The following is a 21,842-nucleotide window of genomic DNA, read 5'->3' on the forward strand; positions in this document are numbered from 1 at the left end:
AGGAGCAATTATGCTTCAATTTTGTATGTCATGACATTGAATAGATTTAATGGCTCACATTTTCCCAGTTAAATGTGATGAATTCCTGAGGCACATTGTCAAAACAAAATGCTCAAAAAGTTATTTCAGTGCTTTTCTTTTTTTTTTTTTTTCCAAACAGTTCTGGACTTTAGAAGGTTCAACTTTTCAGATGTTCAATTTTTTTTTTTAAAGTAATACCTTGCTGAGATCCCTAGTATAACAAGCTGCAGTCAAGTGTTATTGTAATCTGAAGGGTTGTATTTCTGTTGCAGCTGTATGGTCATTTTCTGATAATTGCAAAGAAGTATTTTTTCCTGTCTATACAGATGTTATAAATATATGTGATGGCCCAAGAGATCAGTTTATTTTGATGCATAGATGACAAAGGAGTTTCTTATACATGTCACTCTAGACATATTTGTAAGAGATTCTTCAAGGACCCTACAGTGCACTTTATGTGTCCCATATGTGCATGTGCAGCATTTATCTTAGATAAGCGTAATGGTTTTCCTAGAACAATTTTACATTTAGGAGACTGTTCTCCCCTCAATGCAAGTATGTAACTCCCATTATCATTAATGTGAATTATGCCCAAATATTGAAGGGAGAATTAAAGACACACAAAGATTAAAAAAACCTCTTTATAAATGCAAGATATACACTGTCAGTCACACATAGTAGTGCTAGGCAAGAGTTTCAAGTCTGTCAAATAGAAGATTAAGATATCTAAGAACGTTAGCTTTTGTACCAGGTGTTAATGTAATCTCTGGTTTGCAGACTTGAAGGGTGAGATCCTTGCTAATTGGACCACAGTGATTTCAAACACTCCTCCCTTTTTGTTAAGAAACCTGTAAGAGAGGTCTCCTTAAGAAAGCTGATATGTGTTTTTAACTTAAGATGTAAAACGGAGGTTGATAATCAGTGATCTGAAACCGTGTAGTGCATGGGATTCTGCTATCAATGTACTGTTTGATTACAGACAGAATTGTTTTATGAAACAATTGTTATTGTTTTTGAAATAAGTAACTTCTTCATTTAACTTACAGACATATAATATATACACTTTCTACATTAATTATTGTAACATCAAATTTCTGCTCTCTCCAGTAATAACTTGATGTATACATGGTAAAGCTTGAATTCCAGTACCAGAAGTGTTGGAAACTGTGGCATTGGTAGAGGACATGTGGAGCTGAGAAAAGTGTGGTGCCTCTTTCTGGGAGGTCTGCAAATGTCAGTTTCTCAGAATTATAAATAAATTACAGTGCAAACTTCAGAAGATGGTCGAAAACTACAGGTACATAGTCCCAGTATGGGTAATGGATTTCAGTTCCATAGGACTAAGCTGTGGTAAATACTAGAGTGTGCCAAGGCACGAATTGAGTATCGCATCTGATATCAAAGGGCCACATGCTTCCCTTCCTTGAAAGGCTGGGAGTGACTCGGAGGAGCACCACAAGGTTCAGCTCACAACTGTCTTTCAGTTGGGTTTAGAAGATCAGAGAAGGGTTGAATAATAGAAACTCTGATGGGAAACCAAGCTTCTCAGGCCATGTAGAGCCTGAGCAACTCCATAACACTCTCTGGCCTCATCTCACCCAGGCAGCATAGCTGACTTAGGGACTATTCTGCCAGTGAGTTTACTGCTGGCACTTGCACATGACTGAAGGACATTGAAGGTATGGGGAGAGCAGTTATAGCTCATTCCGCAACCAGTGACTCCGCATATGTTTTTAATGCTAATCCAGTATTTCAGAGACATGAATATCATGGACAGTGATTGCTCCTCTGGTCTGCTCATAGCCCTTCTACTCCAAAATGTACACAGCCTGTGCTGTGCCCATCCTATGGGCGAGGAGCCCTAACAATGCTTGTTTTCCTCCCCTTCATATACTATAGCAGAGGAGTGCATGTGGCTCCTTATTGGTAAAGTAGCTGTCCTTATAATAAATGTAATGGGTTAAAGAGTTGTTCATTTTACAAATCTAGCCCAGGTTGGTGGTGATGGAAGGGTAGTTACTATTCAGTAGCCTCTGAGAAGTGAGTTGGAGGTCTTGCTTGAATCCCAGTGGACCAAAGTCCATATTACAAAAACCACCACCATGAATTGTTACTTATTTGGAGCCCTGATAGAGAAATTAGGGATTTAAATTGGCCAGGAGTGTGCCCACCCTAGCCTTCAAGTCAGGATGGAGGTATACTGGTGCAGTAGTGTGCCAGGGAAGCTTGCATTGTTGCAGCCCATAGTGTGTGTGCCAAGTGGCTAGAGAGGTTTAGTCACTAGATCTGACAGTCCAGCATCTTTCAGCGGCACTAACTTTTTTTCCTGTCATACTCACACGCACACAAAATAAATTATAAAAGTGGCTTTCTAAACTCATTCTTTTCAAATAATAGTCAAAAAATGATCTATGCCTTGTAATAGAAGACACTTCCATAGCATGGTTAATAATTACATTAGCACTTCTTACAATTTAGTTTTTAAACAGTGCCAAATATTTCATCTGTTTAACTGGGCTTCATCTCCCTCTTTTACTTCTTGGCTGTATACTCAGGAGTTAGAAGCCCTGGTTTTAATGCACTAGAGTAGGTTGAAATTTTCAAAGTAGTATGGAGGAAATTTTCAACACTACTCCCATGCACTGCTTTGAAAAATTACCCTTCTGCACCCTAGCCCTTCATATCCTGTACCCAGCCACAGAAGCATATTGAGTCCCATGCAGAGTCCCTGGAGACTGAACAGACTGGATACATGCCTGGAGCAGGAATATGGTAAATGTTTTGTTTTATTTTAAGCTATGGGCTGTAGGAAGGTTTTCGGCCACAGAGTCAGGCCCCTTTAGTCGTGATTAGTTAGGAAGGGGTCTGGGGTTTTCAGGGTGGAATTTTTAGAGAGCAGAATGTCTTTGAAACATTCCACTGATTGGGGCTCTTTTGAAACATTTCTGTCCACAGAGAAAGGGGATCCCTCTTTGAAACATTTGCCAGCATTGGGGAGTCCACCCAGGAGTATATCAAAAAAATGTCTGTAGTTCTTGCAGTCTCTGTACTCCTTACCTCCTATTGTGTTGACCTGACCATGTTTCAAGTGTTTCCCCTATTCCCCCACCTACCACTGCCTCTGATGTGCAGTCTCCATTAGATGCCTCTGAGGATGGGCATGCTAAGCAACTGGCTCCACCGGCGGGAGACATGAACAACCATGGCAACAGCAAAAATCACATAAAGCTCTTAATAGATCTTTCTCCTATGGCTGAGGGAGCAGTAGGACACTTGAATATTCAATCATTTGGTCACTGATAGGTCCTTGTGCCACGTCTGTGGCAAAGCATTCCCTCTAGATTTATCTCAGTGTATTTATTTATTTATTTGGATTTTTGCTAGTGTAAGATAAGGTGTCCAGTCAACATAGTGGGCACCTTTATTAATTTTTATAAGTACGCACACAAATATACAGCCCAATCATCTTTGTATATTCTTCCCAGCCCCTCCCAATCTGTTGTGTGTATAAAGATCAGCATTCTTCTGGCAAACTATTTGAGAGTCATAGAGTGTAAAAATGGGCAGATTATTGTAAACTGGAATGGACTCCAGAACCTGTACTTAATTTGTGTTGGGGAATACGTAAAGCAGGAGGCCCAGATTATTCATTTTACAGCTGTAAGGGACAATAGTTGCAGTCATAGTGAAATAGCTTTGTGGTCTGGATCTTGGACTGCTTTATAGACTTAGGGCTTGTCTGCATTTACTGAGGGATCAGCATGCAGTGATCAATGCATCGGCAATCAGTATAGCAGGTCTAGTGAAGACCTGCTAAATTGAGCGCAGATCACTCTCCAGTCCACTCCTGTACTCCACCTGAAAGAGAAGCACAAGGGGGGTCGATGGGAGAGCGTCTCCTGTCAACATAGCGTAGTGTGGCCTCCGTGGAAGTAGATCCAAGTACGTCGACTTGAGCAACTTTATTCATGTAGCTGAAGTTGTGTAACTTAGATCGATCTCCCCCCATAGTTTAGACAAGGCCTTATCATTCTCTGTCTTGGATGATGGGGAACTACCAAATTACCTAACTGTATTGATGAAGGAGGCAAAAAGAAATTTCAGTGCAAAAAACAAAAGTATGTTGCTGAGCAATGTGTTTTTAATGATATTTTTGATTCAGGTAACACAGGATCCCAAATATCTGTCTAACCTAATCTGTAATAAAATGCCACTGATCCTTCCTGAATATTGTGTTTCAAGTTGTGGAATTGTTTTGCCAGAATCACAAACACATATGGAATGTATATCATGTATATTTTTTCTGTAAATGACACAAGTATTCTAAATAAAACCATGACCAAAAGTAAGAATAACTAGTGTAACAAATTTGGGGACAAACCCAAAGAACTAGGATAATACACAGACTTTAAAGACAGCAGTTTGTAGAAAGTTGTTTTCATATTTAAAAGAGCTATTAATTGATAGACAACTAAATCACAGAGATAACATCAAGAGAGCAGTTAAAAGATTTGAGATTTCACAGTCAGAATGTATCTAAGAACCTTTTGGAGCATGAATCTCTTTGTTATGGTTTTCATGGATTCAGGTAATAACAACTGTCCTACCCAAGTTCTTATATGTATGTAAAGCTAGTTATTTTTTTATACTGCTGCCCATCACTGTACTATCTGAGTATATGTATTCATTGTTAATATCAAGTGGATCCAGAAACAGAGCTTACCACACTTTACAAATGGCATCTGCAAAGGTGGAAGTATTTGCCATATGCATCTTCTAGGATACAAAGACATTTCTATTGTTAGGACTTGATCCTGGGAAGTGCTGAGTCCTCTCAACTCTCATTGACTTGGGAGCTGAGGATAGTCAGCACATTTCAGAATAGGGATCTTAATACAATAATGTGTATTAAAGGAAGGCATTAATTATTTTTTTCGTATGCACTGTTTTTTTCATATGCACTGTTAGTTAAACATGTTGCTTGAATTCTCAGTTATTTAAATTTGCAAAACTTTGAAAGGTGCTTCTTGGTAAACAAAATTCCTTTCCATCCAGTCATGACATTGTGTCAAATAATGGAGACAAAATTGTTTGATTCTTGAAAGGGAAATGCTACTGGCCTTTGGCCAAGTATTAGGATTTGTCTACATTTATAGCGCTGCAGCGGCACAGTTGCAATGCTAAGTGAGGATGCCACCTACAACGAAAGGAGAGCTTGTCACGTCGACATAGGGACTCCACCTCTCTGAGAGGTGGTAGCTATGTCGATGGGAGAAGCCCTCCCATCTACACCAGGCGTTGGCATTAGGTCGGTATAACTGTATCCCTGAGGGGTGTGGATTTTCCACACCTGTGAGTGACATAGTTATACCAACATAGATTTGTTGTGTAGCCCAGTGCTGAATTAAAATGTATACATGGTAGCAGTGATGATGACATTGGAACACAATATCTTTGTAATAGCTTTCAAGTGTTAAGGCAAATAAAAAATGTGCCAGATTGTTTTTAAAGCATTAAATGCAAATGATAAACGATAACATATTTCTGGACTTAACAGTTGAATGTGTGAATTATTTATGAACACATTAAGAATTCAAAATATATTTGTAAAACTTTCATATTTTAAAAGCATGTTTTAAGTGTTGCTCTTTTAATGCACAGTTGCAAGTACAACCCTTATACATTAATGCAGTATTTGATTTAAACATCTAATTCTTGTTGGATTTCTTTTAATTAATAAGTAGTACTGGAATCACCTGTTAAGGCAGCTGTCTACTATTTAAAGTTGGTTTTAGAAAGAAAAAATTGATATATAAACCCTTATGAGCTACATACATTCTGTTTAGAAATGTGTATTTGGGCCTTGATCCTCATATGTGCTTTGCCTATATAAACCCCTGGGTGTGCATGGAATACTGTTGTCCTAAATGTGGCTCTATGCCTGTGCAGGCATCTGTCTACACGGAACTTACGGCAGGATTGAGGGTCTTAGAATGCAATATGTATTATATCTATACGCCTAAATGGAATTGTTGGCCTACCTAAAGCGCTTGTTTTGAGTTTTACATTAGTTCTCCGTTATTGTTAATAATAATAATAAATCATGATTTATGTAGATACTTAAATAACACAGTGGTAAGCGTGGTACATATGTACTAGTAGATAGGAGGGTATAGCACTGTAAATGTACACCACTGATAATTAAACTATTAATAGTTAATGGTGTAGTTTCATTCAGGGCCAGAGCTCAAACTCCCATTGACTTTAGCAGGGAATGTCGGGCCCTAATAGAATCCAATACCTAGTTGGCTTCCTATTTTAAAATGGTCTTCATAATTGTACATTTTAGCCCTCCTTTTCTTTCTGCCACATGGAAAATTTGTTGCTAGAAATATTAATACCTTTGTCATCCAGATACACAGTGTCCCTATGGTCTCTTACAATTGTTATCTATGCATATTTGTTCCTAGAAATTACTCTATTTTGTGAAAATGTATTTTGTTTTGCTTGTCTATCTACCAGGAAAGAAATAGCATTTCCCTTGATATATTCGTTCAGATTTTCCTTTTGCATTTTTTCATTTCATTTACACCTTGCATAATAGTAGTTCAGTTTTCACTGACATTTTTATAGCTGCTATGACAACAATCCTGTTTTGCATGATACATGCATAATCATCTGTGATCACAGTTTTATATCGCTTTCATTCTCTCTTAACCGTGTTAAGATTCCTTTTTGCCCTTCAACCCAGTTTTCATATGTAGCTATGATTAAACTCATTTAAACATTTTCCTGGTAGTTTCATATTTATTCATAAAGGGGAGCAGTTGATAAAACACCTTTTCTGTAATCAGTCTGAGTTTTAAGTCTGATGTTTCTTCAAAGTTATCATTAACAAGCATCTCAATCAATTCACAGCCTTTCAACATCTGTTAACTAGTGTGGCAAAAATGACTCTTTCCAGTAAACTTTGGTATGTGTAAGCTGTGATATTTTGATACTGTAACTTGTTCTTCACTTTAGTGGTATTGTTAACCTTTAAAATTATTGTATTAAAAAAAAAACACCAAACCTACCCCCTAAATTAAAAGAAACAAACAGAATTGTATGTAGCAGGCTGCAGAGATACTTTCTGCCTGTTTCTTGGATTATTTGTACATGTGTGGACACATATCTATGAATATAAGTGCACACATTCTTCACAGAGTCCCTCTCCACCAACCCTGAAGTTGAAAAAGAAGGTAAGTTCTCACCATATGGAATTTTGGTTCTACCTACGGGTGGCAAAATGACTCAACTTTTTCCCACTATAAAGGTCAGCACCTCAGTTTCCCATCAGACCTTTCTCCCTTTCTCCTGATTTTAAAAAACAAAGGATCAGAATCTTCCAATAACAAAGCTCCATCATTTTCGGGTCTGTTCTTCAGACTTTTCTAGAGTGATGCTGCAAAGGCATCTTTTGCTCTTTTCATGAATTTGTTCATTACTTTTATTTCTGCAGGATGATTTATTTCCTCACATTTTAATCCTGCTTCTTTGAATTGTACAGAGTTTTGCCTTCAATGGCACCATTGCTTGCTTAAGAAATTAACCAATTTACTAAATAATTGAGATCCTAAGCAATAACAAAATGATTTCTTTAAAGCGTGGCATCTGAGACATGAGATATTTGATTTCCCTTGTCATGAAGGATTTCACTTTGAAGTTATATTTTCTCTATTAAAATGTTTTTCATATAGTTTTCTCTTTTATTAGGAAAGCTTATAGACTCTGCATCACTTTTGGATAAAGATGCTGAAAGGAACCAATTTTTAGAGTAAATTAAAACTGAATTAGACTAAGTTAGATTTCATTGTCTCTAAACAGTGAAGAAATTAAGAATTACAGATAGCATCCATCAACAGGATGAATACTTAACAAAATAAAAAATTCCTAAAACTTGACATTACGTTCCCTTTAATCAGTTTCTGCTACCACTAATTGCACATGAGCAAGAATGATCTAATCAAAGGGGATAACCTCTTCCTGTGAGAAGATTGTCATTTCTGTGGTTATAAAGTATGTAGAGAAGATTGTAGAGGTCCTAGAACAGCAGCAGTTGCATTCTCTCTTTGATATAAAAGAACCATATTGTACGCCACCACATCTACCGGTTCCACTTGTTTATACTGTAATTCTATGTACAGCTTTTGACTCTCCTTTGTCCCTGTAGCTTTGTACCAATTCTGCCTTGAAATCTAGGTGTTTCTGATGTTTTAACAGGCAGTTTGCTGTTAACAGATAACTAATGCTTTTTCTTGGAGAAAGAAGATTTCCCTGTTCTTCAAGTCCTGCCAAACCAGTGGTGCAGTTTTTAATGCCTTCTCATCCAAAGCTACAAGGAAATCAGCTACCAGTTCAGTTTCTACGCTAGCAAGATATCCAGGCTTACCTAAAAATAAACGGGGGAGGAGGCAAAGGAGTGCATATTTGCGAAAATTTAACATCTTTGGCCAAAGTTATAAAATGTCCATGCACCATTCATTTTATCTCTTTGGGGAGGTGTGGACACTGTTCAGTCTACCCTGTCACTGGACAGTGGGAAGAGAAAGTGCACAGTACTAGAAAGGTAGATCTAAATCCCTTTCTTACTAATAAAAACTCTGAGCTTCAGTAGTTTTAAGCACCTTCACCCACTGACTTCAGAGGGAGCTGCAAGTGCTCAGCACTTCTGATGATCAGGTCCAAAACGTTTCCTTCCTTCCTTCTCCTGTTATGGAAAACATCTGTATTTGAATAAGAAGGTTATCAAGTTATGTTACTGAAACTTGTCTGATCATCCGATGGACAAATCAGAATTTTTGCCTATTAGATATAGGTCTAACTTCATTTTCGATGGAACTCCATTTACTTTGAAGGGATACATTTGGTGCACTGTCTTTAAATAAGGATCAAATTAAATGGCAGTGCAAATCTTGGGGAGACTTATAACTGGTCCTTTAAGTCAGGAGACTGCCCATTACAAATGTTCATTAGATCATTGTGATGCGTCATACTTGACTAGCAAGTTGGATCAAGTATAATTTTTCCCTCCTTCCTCAGGGACAAAAATATTATTTCATATCCTCCTGAGTAATCAGAGTACTTTCTTTCCTGGTCATTCTTTAGTGTAGAGAGAAACTTTTCAACAGCAAGAATTTCATGCACATTATTCTAACATATGAAGAGCATTTTAATTCTTTTAAATGCTACTATGTATTTCAATACACCTTTGAATCATCATTTTCTGTCAAGTTCTTGGTGCAGAGAGAACCAATTACCTCTGCAGTAGATACCATACATGTTTGGTCACTTATATTTTGGATTTTTGTAGTGGAAACTCTTTATGGGTCAACTTATTAGTAATTTTGGCAACTTTCTGGCCTCTTTAAGGAATCAAGAGATTTCCACTTCATGTTCTTCTCTCTTTAGATTATTCCAGATTGATGTCTATGTACTGTTCTGGTTTTGAATTGGCAGATTCAATTCCTTTAAATTTGCTTTACTAAAAAATTTATTTCTTGTGGTCCTGACTCTAAGCAGGAAGGTTCTAACAATTGCCTCCGTGTCTTCAGTTGAACTTTGAGAAAGAAGATTTTAGTTTCATTATCAGACTTTCCTAAGGTAATATCAGATTTTAAATGAATCAGTAACTCTGTTGATCTATCATAATCAGTCCACATTTCTTTAGAGACAGTTTTCATTCTTTGGATGTCAGGCAAAACATTGACTCTTACATTGGACTAATGATGCTATTTTATGACTCAAAAGCATTATTTGTACTATTTTATTGGCTAGGGAAAGACACAATGCATCCAAATACCACAGTTTCCAGGTGGATCAAGGCCTATGCAAGAATACTTTGAACAACAGATCTTGAGTCTCTCCATACTGCATGAAGCTGGGAGTTATAAGCAATTCTCAGATGGAATGTACCTTTTGGAACATTAAAGAGTAGCAACTGGGTCAAATGTACACATTTTTCCTACCCGCCATAAACTTATATTAACTTCTGCAGCAAATTCACCTTCATTCATAGGATCTATCTGATACTATAGTCATTTAAAGGTAAGGGGCTATTGCCTGCTTGTATTGTCACATTTCTATATGGTGAGGACTGAACTTCTTTTCCAGCTCCTAGATTGGTGAAGAGGGGAGGTATGAAAGAGAATAATTACTTACTAGTAATGGTGTTTTCTATAGTCCTCCTCTTCACCAACACACTTTCTCCTGCCTCCCCTGAATCTCTTTCCTCTTTGTTTTGTTGTCTTGGAGTTAACCCATGCACTGGGGGTAAATGAGGTGCAGACCTCACAGGGAAGAGTTGAGTCTTTTTACCTCCTGTTTCCTGTAGGTGCAGCCCAAACCCCATATGGTGAGACGTTACCATCTTTTCCAGCTCCTGCGCTGGTGGAGAGGAGGACTATGAAAAATGTCACTGCAGGTAGGAAATAAAGTGTATGCTGAATTTTATATGTGTGTAAACAGTTAGGTCTGTAGTAAATATAACCACGCCCAGAGGTTAACCTTGCCTTTAGATGCAGAGTCATGTGTTGTCTTATGTATGCTCACCCATGCCTATCAAAGAATAAGATCAGCGCCTTTGATTATAAAGTTGTTGTGTAATTCTTAAACTAACTGTTGTACAGTTGTAAAAATTGTTGTTTTTCATTCAGTTATGCCAGAATAAATCCATTGACTCTAGGTTTTACTCCAGAATAACCAAATGCAGCTTTGCTCCATGTGTTAGGGGATCAGCATCAGCTAGTATCAACAGCATGTCATTTGTTACAGCTTGTTTTACTCATCCCATTGCCAATATGTCTTCTCTAGCATATGGGGATATGGACTGTCATTTGCTAATTCTGCATCTGTGATTTATATCAAGAGAGAAATGTCTGCAACTAAAATATCAAGTAATGAAAGATCATGCAATGAGCAGTAACTGGACAGTGCTGAACAAAACTGTGGCCAGATGTAAGTGGCGGATGTTCTGTGACATGGTCTAATTCTTAAGATATTTAAGAAATAGTTAAAGTGAAAGAAATATACATAGGAATTTTGTCATGACCAGAATAGGATTTTACACCCAAAATTCAGGACTGTCACAAAAGAAAAAAGATCTTAAAAAATCTAGTGTTAATAGGTTCCCATTTATAGAGAAAAAAAGGCATGGAAAGAGTTTATTTTTAGAGGAATAACACTACTATGTGAAATTGATTAGATGCTGGCTGTAAACAAAAATGAAACTATCTTGTTTTCAATGTACTTGGACAACAAAGTGCAAAAATGATCACATATGGTGAAAAGTAAATTTTCTAAAAAATATTTTAGTTAAACTCTAAAGAGTTATATTGATAACACTCGCAAAGAAACAGTTTATTTTTTTCAATGAATCTATACCTGACAATAATGCTTTAAAAGCAAAGTGTCTTATCGGCACAAAGTAAGACATTTCAGAATTTAGAAGGAAAATTTTTTTTGTCACTTTGGCAATTATCCTAATTCACAGAGATGTCTTAGTCTGCAGTTTAGGTGGAAAAGTCTGAATGTTCTTGCTTAAGAATGTTTTTAAATCTTATAAATCTAGTAAATTTTTGTAGCTGAAATGTATGCGAGAGGCAGAAGACTTTAAAAAAAAAACCCACTGTGTATTAAAACCCATGAATTACTTATAGTTCTGATAATACAGAAATGTTTAAAACATACAGCGCAGCTGTTAAATATGTTGATAGAGAATTATTAAAATTAAATATGGATTCTTGCCATGACTCTTAACAGCACTTTTAAATCGATAATGATTTATTTTGTCAGTGTTGGAGGCATTAGTGTCTATTGTCAAGGCCTTTAATGCTTACAGCTTTTCCAGGTTTGGCTAACAGGCCATTTGGAGCCATTACACTCCATTGGTGCAATGTGGATGCTATGCACAGGTACTAAGCCTCACATGCCAAAAACTCCTAATGAAGTTGTTGATGGAAAAAACTTACTGCACCTGCTTCATAACCTGTTTTTAAACCGAAATAGGCAGTTGTTTTTAAGTGCCACTGCCAAACTGCTCAACAGTGTTGAGTGCAGCAACTCTGGAGGTTGGTGCAGAAAATCAAATGTCATAAACTACCCAGTCTTGAATGCTTTGTGAAACTGTAATCCCTGAAATCTGAAATGTCTGTGTAACAACTTTTGTTTTGTTTTTGTTTTAAAGATACTCGTGTGATGCAGTCTTGTAAGCCAAATTTCAACAATTCAGAGCAAGGGCATGGTTACTTGTAAAGCTATGGCTCAGTATGCCTTGGTTATTATCCCTGCAAATAAGGTTCTTTCCCCTTTTAAGTGGAAATATCCATAAGACCATTAACTACAGCGAACATGGTGATATCACTCTTGCATGTTTATTTTATGTAAACTTTAGTTATGAAAAAAACATTTTGAGACAAAAAATATATCTATGAAAGGGTGTTGTCCAATAACCTATTTTTCTTTTGGTTAAATTGAGGGAACTGCTGCTGTTTGCAATCTAGGAATGTGGTGAAACCACATCATTGTACACAACATTTTATTTGGGTAGAGGTATTCAAAGTGGTAATGCTCCATGAAATTTATTAACAGGAGAACTTGTAAAATTCAGCAAAATTCATCTGATGTGGAGCCCTGAATAAGAAACTATAGTTTAAGTTTCCATAGTGGATTATCAAAGTGTATTTTGAATGATTTCTGGGCAAAAGTTGTGTTCTTTGTGGATGTCTGCTTTCTAATGAGCATGCGACTCACTTTAATCTAGATCTAGACTTTGCAGGTGCAAGTTCCCATACTTCTAGTAAAAGTATGGGCTGTGCATCCAGGTTTAAAACCAGTGTGCACCTGCAAGTCTTAAGAGATAACTTGAGCCCCACAAATGAAACATACATAGTTGTTCAACCGAGTTCCGTTATGCACCTTAACTAGACCTCCAGTAAAATATGCTGCAATCTTTACTCAGGTGAGGGGCCCTTATTCACATGTGTGGTCCCATGTGAAATCAGTAGAACTACTTACATAATTATAGACTAATGACGTGAGTGAGTGCTGCATGATCCAACGATTAAAACCTAATCAACTTAATTTCTATCCTCTTCCCCAATTAGGCTTTGATCCTGACACTTTTACTGCTCTGTGTAGTCCTTTAGAGTTCAGTGGGATTTCTTCTGGTAGTAAGCACTATGCACAGAGTAGCTTTTTCAGGATTAGGACCAAGCAGCCTCCTCTGAGCTAAAGACAGAGGTATTTTTAAATAAAACTTACACATCATTTTGTCATAGCATTTAAGGCCAGAAGGGATTGCTAGATCATCTACTCTAGCATTATTGATGTTAAACACAACGATATTAACTTCAGCTCTGATCAGAAAATGAAATCTGATGGGGGGAAACCCTTAAAACTGTTGGGGGAAAGCTATCATTTTCAGACTTTAAAGCTAGCATCAGCTGCCAATTGAGAGCTGAAAATTTAATGACTTGATAGTTTCATTTAAAGTAGACACAAGAATATCCCCCTTCCCAGTCCTTCCCTTGCCAAGTAAACATGGATATGAGTGAATAAAGGCTAACACTGATGACTCTATGTTTAATCAGACCAAATAATTTCTGATCCGATTTTAGCATGACACCAAGTAAGGGAGTCGTAAGCCTTAGTGTCACAATCATCAGCTGTTCTAAAAAACAAAAGCTATGTGTGCTAAGAACACTTCAGCAAAAAATCTCCGACTCCTAACACTTGCAGGTGTGCACATTGGGTTGCATTGGATTTCATATCTGCCTGTGTGCGTTCTGTCTGGGCTACTGTTAATGTAAGTTAGTTCTCACTGGTGAAATGCTGTTCGCATGCTGTTCCTCTCCGATCAGGTGTAATGTCATTTTGGGCTTGTTTCTTGTGTAACAGGGCTGGAATTTCTTATTTCGGTTCCTGTTTGCAGTGTGTGTTAGCTCAGCCTCTTGTTCTTTTGCCAAGCTGGCAGAGCATGGGGGTTGACTTCCTATGCAGATGATGTAAAAGTGATTCTGTGATTCTTCCTCTGCAGCCATTGGGAGATAAAAACCAGGACAGTGGGGATTGTAAAGAGGAAGCCAAATTATATGTATAATATTAAAGTGAGTGCGTTTGTGGTTTTGCTGTTCTCCAGGGTTTTTCACAAGTAGAAAAACATGAATTAGCATTTTACATTTCCATGTATTGACTGGCAAGATAGCCTCCTCTCAGTTAACACCTATAGCTTTTTGGGATATATACAACAATTTTATAAAATATTTACAGCAAGATTTGCATTTTACACAGTATTACAATTTTTCTTGTGTTTTAGCAGAAAGGGCTGAGGCCTAAGAGAGGAAATGCATTCAGTGTATCAAGAAGAGAAATCTAAAACTGGATTGCTAGCATTCAGCAGTAGAAAGGTCCAGGGTTGATTATTATTTCCAGTAATTTCTAAGGTTAATTTTGCCAACCAGCTATTTGTTATATCCTCTTTAAGGACTATGTTCCTTATGCAGATCTATGATTTTCCCTGTAAAGCTGGCTTTGGAAGAGACTGTTTTTAGCTTTGTGCTAGACAGATAAGTAGAACATTTTTCCCCCCAAATGTATATGCGTGCTGTAAAGAACATAGCTATTTCCTGGATAATTTGCAGTTGTATATTTTATGTTAATTTCACCGAAAATATTGCACCCCTGCCAGGTTTAGTAGAGGCTCACTGTGATATGAATAATTTCTAGTGAATCATTTTTTTTCTTCATTTAAGATTTGGCACCTTTTTAAGATTTTAATAATAGCAACAAGGAGGAAGATTTAGAACAAGTGAAACATTAGAGCCAAAGAAACTCACGTGGAGCACTAATGTAAAATAGCAAGAATAATTACATGGAAAACAGTTTCCACAGATGTTTTTCCTTGTAATGTAATAACTATTTACTAAACTGTTTATTTTAGACCCTCGGTTTACAATAAAATATTTATACATGCTCTTCTGTAATAAAAAAAATTGACAAAATACTATAGAGATTTTAAAAAAGACCTTTAGTATTTCTCTGTCTAGAAAATGAACACAACAGAAGTTGTATGTGTCATTTTTCATGCACAGTATTTTGAGAGGTTTGGGGTATTAATAAAATAACTGTCACTAGCTGGAATACTCACCTTGAACTAACAGATAAGAAATTGGTGTGTATAAAAATTGAGCCACAACATATTGCAGAGGATGAAGGCTAGCACTCTAAGGACTCAGAAGAAGTATGTCTCTTCCTTTTAATAGAAAAACATAATCTTGCCCTTAGAGTGTTAAATAATAAACCTACCTCCCATAAAAGTAAAATCTGTCTATATTACGAACAAGATTAAAGTTTAAGATGATAAACCATAAATATTGTTATTAATCTTTGTATATAAATGCATATGTATTAATACTCATACAATAAAGAATATTGGAATATTTAGACTTATTGCTTCATCTTGTCTGCACCAGATTTATAACATGATTAATTCAAAAGGTTATTAGCATACGTTTACTATGTGTATACATTTATGTACAGTGAATATATATTTATGCATGATAATGTTAAAAAGCACTATAGAACCTAATAGGCTTGTCTACATAAATATATAGCATAAATGAATCATATTTTCAAACTTCCATGATCTTGCCTATTAAAATCTTTAACACGTTAGTATTTCTTAATGTGTAGCATCTTGCCTCCCCATTTCACCGTGAAGGAAAATGCTTTTTTCTTAGAAATGCTTTCCCACCCTTTAATTGAGTATCTAAAGCATATCATAAGACCAGTGGTCCATTGTATATAAAAAAGTAACTTTTGGGAGGGAGGTGGGGAGGGAAAAACAAGTCCAAAACATCACCATCTCTTTGTGGAGTGAAGGTGGGCCCCAAACATCCCTTTAGAGCTAAGCAGCACCAAACTTTGGAGAGAAATGGAATCCAAACTCAGAGTCAGATTTTGTGGTTAACTTTAAAAACAAACATGGACACCATGATTTGGGGAACAGAAAAGGTTCAAAATCTGGAACTCAATCCAAATTTGGCAGCTCATTCTCCATTTTCAAGTAGATAATTCCCTTACATTTCTGTCTTAGTATATGGGTGAACTTTATAATTGGAGAAGAAGCTATATGATTTGTAGCAGCCTGGTGAAATCATCTTGAACTTTAAAATATACTTGCTAGCCCTTTATCTTGGAAATTGTTGTTTATAAAAAAACTAAAGATACTTTATTTTCCTATTTACAAATATTCTGAGTGAATGAGCAAGTAGAATTTTGTCAGGTTGTGTTACAGAGTGCACAAAAATAGATAGTCTAGAGCAGAAAACTGCTAGCTTGAGAACCAAAACTGAACAAAAGAGGGAGCTGAGAAATCTAAAATGCTCAGTTTTAAGACAGGATAATCATGGTTAACAGATATCTCCAAATTCTCTGTTTTGTTATAGACATTTGTTTCCATGCCTGTTTTATACACACACCCATATGTATATGGGGAGTGTGTACAGGCATATTGTGCCGTGCATCCTGTATATGAAGACACTCATATTCTCTTGTTCACCCACGTCCCTTCTCCCAAATATCTGCACTGTGGAATTTAATCAGAACTGCTTTGTAATAAGTGCATACTTATGACTTCTTAATAAGGTTACTCTTATCAGAGGAAAATAAATAATGCAATTGCTAATCAGTGCACTATTTTTAGTAGAGTAGAACAAAGTTTAGTTCTTGGCTGTTAGCTTTTTGGTACCTTCCTGCTTGAGAAATGTTGATACACTGTGGAATGTTGCCATGTTATGCAATTTTTAAAAACATGCTACTCCTTTTGAGTCTTCAGGCAGCAGTAGGGTCCAAAGTTAGTGTTAAAGCAGACAAAGGAATTTGAACTTGAAAATCAGTATTACTGTGCACATACCAATTTTTTCTCCAAGAACTCTATTATTGTATAAACTGGTGATTTTGTTTTTAAATTATATTCTGGAGGGTGTTGACATCCAGAATTATCTAGGAAGTACTTTAATATCTATGCAATATTAGCTTGCTAGTTCAAGAAGTGAAGTGGTTACAAGTGTTGCAATTTTGGTTGGAGTTCAAGATTGACCTCTTGTTTATTTCAGAGTGTTGGAGGTATTAGTAAATTATTACATGTTTCCTGTGTGTAAATTAGTTTAAATTAAAGTAAATTAGCCAGTTCTCTTCCCCAGTATCTTTGTAAAGGCCATTTACTGTTTATTGCAGTAGAAGTCATTATCCATTTAAGTGATTTTGGAAAAAGAATACATCTGATTCAGTTGCATGGGTGTGAGTCACCTATGTAATTGAGGGCAAAATTGAACCCTCTCTCTTTCCCATAGATATCAACTTGTAATCTAATGGTACGTCTACACTACCCGCCAAATCGGCGGATAGCGATCGATCTGTCAGGGATTGATTTATCGTGTGTAGTGTAGACGTGATAAATCGATCCTCAATCGCTCTCCCGTTGACTGCTGAACTCCAGCTCAGCAAGAGGCGGAACCAAAGTCAACGGGGGAGCTGCGGCGCGCTGCGAGGACGCGAAGTAAGTAAGTAATTTTAATTCGATCTAAGATACGTCGACTTCAGCTACGCTATTCTCGTAGCTGAAGTTATGTATCTTAGATCGATACCTCTTGCCTCCCCCCACAGTGTAGACCAGGCCTAAGGGCATTTCTGCATGGGGGGTTATTCCTGATTACCTGTTCCTGAGCAATTCCATATGTGGACACACTTATTCCAGAATAAGTGCCTTGTTCCGAATTAGTTTAATCCATTTATAAAGGATTAAACTAATTCAGAATAGGGCACTCTTCTTCTGGACTAAGAGCATCCACACACTGAATTAATCAGGAATAGGTAACTTGCTTTAAATTCACAATCTGTTTTGGTCCAGATTAATTCCATGTAACAAGCCCTGAATGTCACATTAAGGTTTCTGTAGCTTCCTCTTACAGGCACAGGTCAAAACTCTTCTCAGTAGATCTTGACTAATATTTTGCACTCTCTCAGTGCATAGATCTCTCATTAACCTGAGTGGGAGTTTTGTGCTCGTACATAAAGCAGAAATGTAGGAGACGAGATCCACCATGCAGATCCAAGAGGAGATTAGGAACTTGCCACTTAAATCAGACAACATTATCGGTATTGCAGTGTGGAAAAATTGCACATAAAGGGGGGGAAAAGGAATATTACAGGAAAACACGTATAAAAGAGGACTTTGTGGAAAGAGTAGATTTTTCTGAAGTACACATGGTGAGAGTTATAATGGAGACATTTTTTAACATTCTCATATAAAATTCACCTAGTATCCTTACCATACTTTTGAACATAATGAATAAACTAGTAAACGACATTGTTTTAATAAACTGTTGGCTGTTAGCTCCTCTTCCATTTTATCAGAAAACTAGTCCAGAGGAGTGGATTTTGCCGAAGAAACTATCTCCAATTCATAGATTCATAGATTCTAGGGTCAGAAAGGACCAATGTGATAATCTAGTCTGACCCCCTGCACAAAGCAGGCCACGGAACGCTACCCATCCACTTCTATATCAAACCCCTAACCTATGTCTGAGTTATTGAAGTCTTCAAATTGTGGTTTGAAGAACTCAAGCTGCAGAGAATCCACCAGCAAGTGACCCATGCCCCACGCTGCAGGGGAAGGTGAAAAACCTCTAGGGCCTCTGCCAATCTGCCCCGGAGGAAAATTCCTTCCCGACCCCAAATATGGCGATCAGCTAAACCCTGAGCATGTGGGCAACACTCACCAGCCAGCACTCAGGAAAGAATTCTCTGCAGTAACTCAAATCCCATCCCATCTAACATCCCATCACAGACCACTGGGCATACTTACCTGCTGATAATCAAAGATCAATTGCCAAAATTAAGTTATCCCATCATACCATCCCTTCCATAAACTTATCAAGCTTAGTCTTAAAGCCAGATATGTCTTTTGCCTCCACTACTCCCCTTGGAAGGCTGTTCCAGAACTTCACTCCTCTAATGGTTAGAAACCTTCGTCTAATTTCAAGCGTAAACTTCCTAGTGTCCAGTTTATACCCATTCGTTCTTGTATCTACATTGGTACTAAGCTTAAATATTTCCTCTCCCTCCCTAATATTAATCCCTCTAATATATTTATAAAGAGCAAGCATATCCCCCCTCAGCCTTCTTTTGGCTAGGCTAAACAAGCCAAGCTCTTTGAGTCTCCTTTCATATGACAGGTTTTCCATTCCTTGAATCATTCTAGTGGCCCGTCTCTGAACCTGTTCCAGTTTGAATTCATCCTTCTTAAACATGGGAGACCAGAACTGCACACAGTATTCCAGGTGGGGTCTCACCAGCGCCTTATATAATGGTACTAACACTTCCTTATCTTTGCTGGAAATACCTCGCCTGATGCATCCTAAAACCACATTAGCTTTTTTAATGGCCATATCACATTGACGGCTCATAGTCATCCTGTGATCTACCAATACCCCAAGGTCCTTCTCCTCCTCTGTTGCTTCCAACTGATGTGTCCCCAATGTATATCTAAAATTCTTATTATTAATCCCTAACTGCATGACCTTGCACTTTTCACTATTAAATTTCATCCTATTACTATTACTCCAGTTTACAAGGTCATCCAGATCTTCCTGTATGATATCCCGGTCCTTCTCCGTGTTAGCAATACCCCCCAGCTTCGTGTCATCCGCAAACTTTATTAGCACATTCCCACTTTTTGTGCCAAGGTCAGTAACAAAAAGGTTAAATAAGATTGGTCCCAGAACCGATCTTTGAGGAACTCCACTAGTAACCTCCTTCCAGCCTGACAGTTCACCCTTCAGTATGACCCGTTTTCTCTTGGAACTATACTTCTAGAATATTTAAAGATTTATGTCTTTGACAACTCACATTTTCATTTTAGTTTTTCATTCGCTGCTCCGGATTTATATTAATTTTGCAGCATTCATTGAAATTGATCCTGCCCTTTTATATAATTTGCCAGCATGAAATATTACTTTAAAGATAAGCTTTGTTATTACATGCTTAATCTTGAACACTTGTCTTATTTGGTAAGAACGATCTTTGAGAACGAGGCAAAGAGAAGTCTACTACTGTGGTTTTAAAGCAGCTGTAACTAGAGCAGCCCAAGTTGGTTTACAAAGGTTGGCCTCTCCTCAGTTTGCCATTGCAGCAGCTGGACTTCATTAAGCACTAGTGTTAATTATTGGGAGACCGTTTGTTCCATATGTGTGCAGAAACACTTGGGGTAACGCACAAAGAAAGGTCACCTTGAAATGGAAGCTTATAGGAAAAAAATAAAAAGGACCAGGACTGCTACTGATTTCATAACATTTCTTACTCCAAGCTGATTTCTGAAAATGAAGAAAGAACGCTGCAGTGTGGCCATAAGGAAATTTTTTAACTGCTTGGTATTTTTTTTGACTGTGCTGAGGAGGGTGCAGGCATGGTGCTAGATTAATGTGCCCTGGATTAATGCACATGGAAGACATTAATGTTGTCTTTTCTGTAATTTGTGTGTGTGAAAATTCCCTCTTTATCCTCTACAACTTTCAGGCCATATACTGTATGGTTCGAGGAGGAGTTATTAATAACTGCATATACTGTAAATAGATTCCATGGAGAAAGCCTGTTAGGGGAAAAATGTTTAAGGGGATGAATGTCGCAAAGAACAACATGAAACACATGGCAGCTTACAACAAGTATTGCTTGGAAATGTTGTCTCTCAGAGCTGGTGACATTCAGGAAAGTGGGCTAAATTCAGCCCTGATGAAAGCAGGTGTAATTATATCCAGCCCAGTCTCCGTTCACCCACTTGCATCAAAGCTCAGTTTAGCCTGTATACCTGGATAATTGTTAAACAGAAACAAGGTGGGGAGCACCAAGGGAGGGGGAAAGTGAGACTGGAGGAGAATTAGGTTATTACATTTCCTCCTTAATTCTTCATCAGGGCTGCTGCCTGTATTTTCTACAGAAAAATCAATGCATTCTGATTCTGTAATTTCCCATGGTGCCTCACTCAGAGCACAGTGTGCCATGGGAGGTGACATATCCGGTCATGGCAGCTTGAACTATTTTTCCAGTGAAAGAATTCATTGGAATTTCACAACCTTTGCATGCTTTTGTGAAAACACTCATTTGTGTTTGCGCCAACCCGCTAATGGCGGATGCCGGGGTTTGTGAATCCCACCTACATTCGGTGCTCGTTATGGCATGGAATGTGCCGTTAATAATGCATCTGTGAAACTCAGCTGTGAGGGAGCCAAGTAATTATCCCACCGTAGCGTTCTCTGCTTCAGTGTCATCACAACTGGGGCTTCATTAAAAGTCCTAACAGTAGAGATGTTGTGTGGTGCAGCCTGTATATATATTTTTTCATTTAAATTATCAGGAATGCCATGGCTCAGAGGTAATTTGACTTTTTGAAACCGTGGAGCCCCTGTGAATTTCCTTCCTCCTCTCCCTCTCGCTGCCGCACCAGCTGATCAGCCCCAGAAGAACAAAAGGTTTATCTGAAGCTATGAAGCATATATTCACCAGCTTCTGGCGTCTAGATAAAAAAAAATCAAAGTACTCCATTGAACATGTTAATACTGAGCAAAATGCACACAGCCAGACACTAAACCTTTACAGGGATTTAAGCATTTGAAAAGTGATACTCTGATCAGGTCTGGAGTTAGTTTCCTTAGCATAGAGTAAAGCAGTATTGTAAAATAATATAGGTTTTTAAATCAATGGAAAGCTTAACATTTCCCCCCTCCTCT

General features: G+C 37.6%; 1 protein-coding gene across 4 annotated transcripts in view; it reads left to right on the plus strand.

Moving 5' to 3' along the window:
• ZNF423 (zinc finger protein 423) overlaps positions 1-21,842 on the plus strand; it is a 341,247-nt gene that overhangs the window by 236,300 nt on the left and 83,105 nt on the right. For 2 of the 4 annotated variants that reach the window (XM_030581924.1, XM_030581925.1), the window contains one exon: positions 10,394-10,483. The exons of the other annotated variants lie outside the window; for them this stretch is intronic. In XM_030581924.1, the coding sequence (XP_030437784.1) occupies positions 10,394-10,483 (90 nt within the window). The remainder of the gene's footprint in view (positions 1-10,393; positions 10,484-21,842) is intronic. 4 annotated transcript variants of the gene reach the window in all.

Source organism: Gopherus evgoodei, chromosome 12 (genome assembly GCF_007399415.2).
Source record: "Gopherus evgoodei ecotype Sinaloan lineage chromosome 12, rGopEvg1_v1.p, whole genome shotgun sequence".
In the NCBI taxonomy this organism is placed as follows: domain Eukaryota; kingdom Metazoa; phylum Chordata; order Testudines; family Testudinidae; genus Gopherus; species Gopherus evgoodei.